This window comes from Orycteropus afer, unplaced genomic scaffold (genome assembly GCF_000298275.1).
Source record: "Orycteropus afer afer isolate SDZICR_OR568_19922 unplaced genomic scaffold, OryAfe1.0 scaffold00099, whole genome shotgun sequence".
Lineage (NCBI taxonomy): Eukaryota > Metazoa > Chordata > Mammalia > Tubulidentata > Orycteropodidae > Orycteropus > Orycteropus afer.
In genome coordinates, this window is record NW_006921686.1 from 7,012,063 (window position 1) to 7,013,167 (window position 1,105).

Here is a 1,105-nt window from a genome sequence, read left to right on the forward strand (position 1 = left end):
CTGCCTCTGTGTCTTCTTAATGAGGGAGGAAAACCTTTCCCAGAAGCCCCAAGGAGCCTCCCTCTTCCATCACACTGACCAAGCCTGGGTCCCATGACCACCCCTAGCCAGCCCCTGGCAGAGGGCATAGGACTGCTTAGATGGGTCTCAGCTCATCCGCCTGTGTGGGGCACACAGCACTTCATCCCACTTCTTTCCAAAGCTGCCTGCTCAGTTTTGATTGTCACTTGTTCCTTCATCATGCTGTCACCATCTCCATTTCTTTCTTTAAACTATTAAGCATACTTATTTTTCACTGTGTGTCTGATAATTTCAATACATGCTGAAGCCCTGCTCCCTCCTCCAGCCTGCTGCCTCCCTCTGGCTTCCACTCTGCAGAGCCTGCCAGGAAAGGGGTTTGTAAGTCAGCCCTCATCGCTGAGCGGGTGCAGGAGGGCGGGCTTGGGGTGGAGAGACACGTCTTAATAATGGCGCAGCTCCCCTCCCTCTCTGCATTCTGCCTTCTCATTGCTGGCTCCTTGGGTTCTTGCCACTCAGCCATGCATTTCCAGAAGGTGTTTGAAGATTGTGCTAATCAGTGTAGACACCCTCAGCTGGGCAGTCCTTAGGACATGTAGCCTGCCATATTGCCAGAAGTGAGGACTCCATGGAAAGGTGGACAGAAAGGACCTGGAGGTTAGAACAATCCCTCCGGGCCTGTGTCAGGAAAGGACTAGCAGCCGGGAAACCAGACAGGAGACAGGCTCAACAACCTGAGGGAGTCCCTGTCGGCTGGGGACAACTCAGGCCCCCCCCCCCCCCCCCCCCCCCCCCCCACTGGGTCTTGGTTAAACCAGGCCTGGTTCTCATCCGTTGCCCTTGTCTTTCCTCATCAGGTCCTTCTGGTCACCTCGTCTTTCATGTCCCCTTCTGAGAGCCGCAATGGCTCAAACCCCAGCCGCGTTCGCATGTTTGGGCCTGACAAGTTGGTGCGGACAGCAGCCGAGAAACGCTGGGACCGCATCAAAATTGTCTGCAGCCAGCCCTACAGCAAGGTGCCTGGGCCTGGGCCTGGGGGTGCAGATTCCTTGGTTCTAGGAGAGGAGGGGGCCAAGGAACTCATGTC

General features: G+C 56.0%; 1 protein-coding gene across 1 annotated transcript in view; it reads left to right on the forward strand.

The window, feature by feature from the left end:
* Positions 1–1,105, forward strand: part of XRCC1 (X-ray repair cross complementing 1) — a 51,445-nt gene that overhangs the window by 40,774 nt on the left and 9,566 nt on the right. Inside the window, exon 4 of the mRNA XM_007943117.1 lies at positions 876–1,034. Coding sequence (XP_007941308.1) covers positions 876–1,034 — 159 coding nt within the window. The remainder of the gene's footprint in view (positions 1–875; positions 1,035–1,105) is intronic.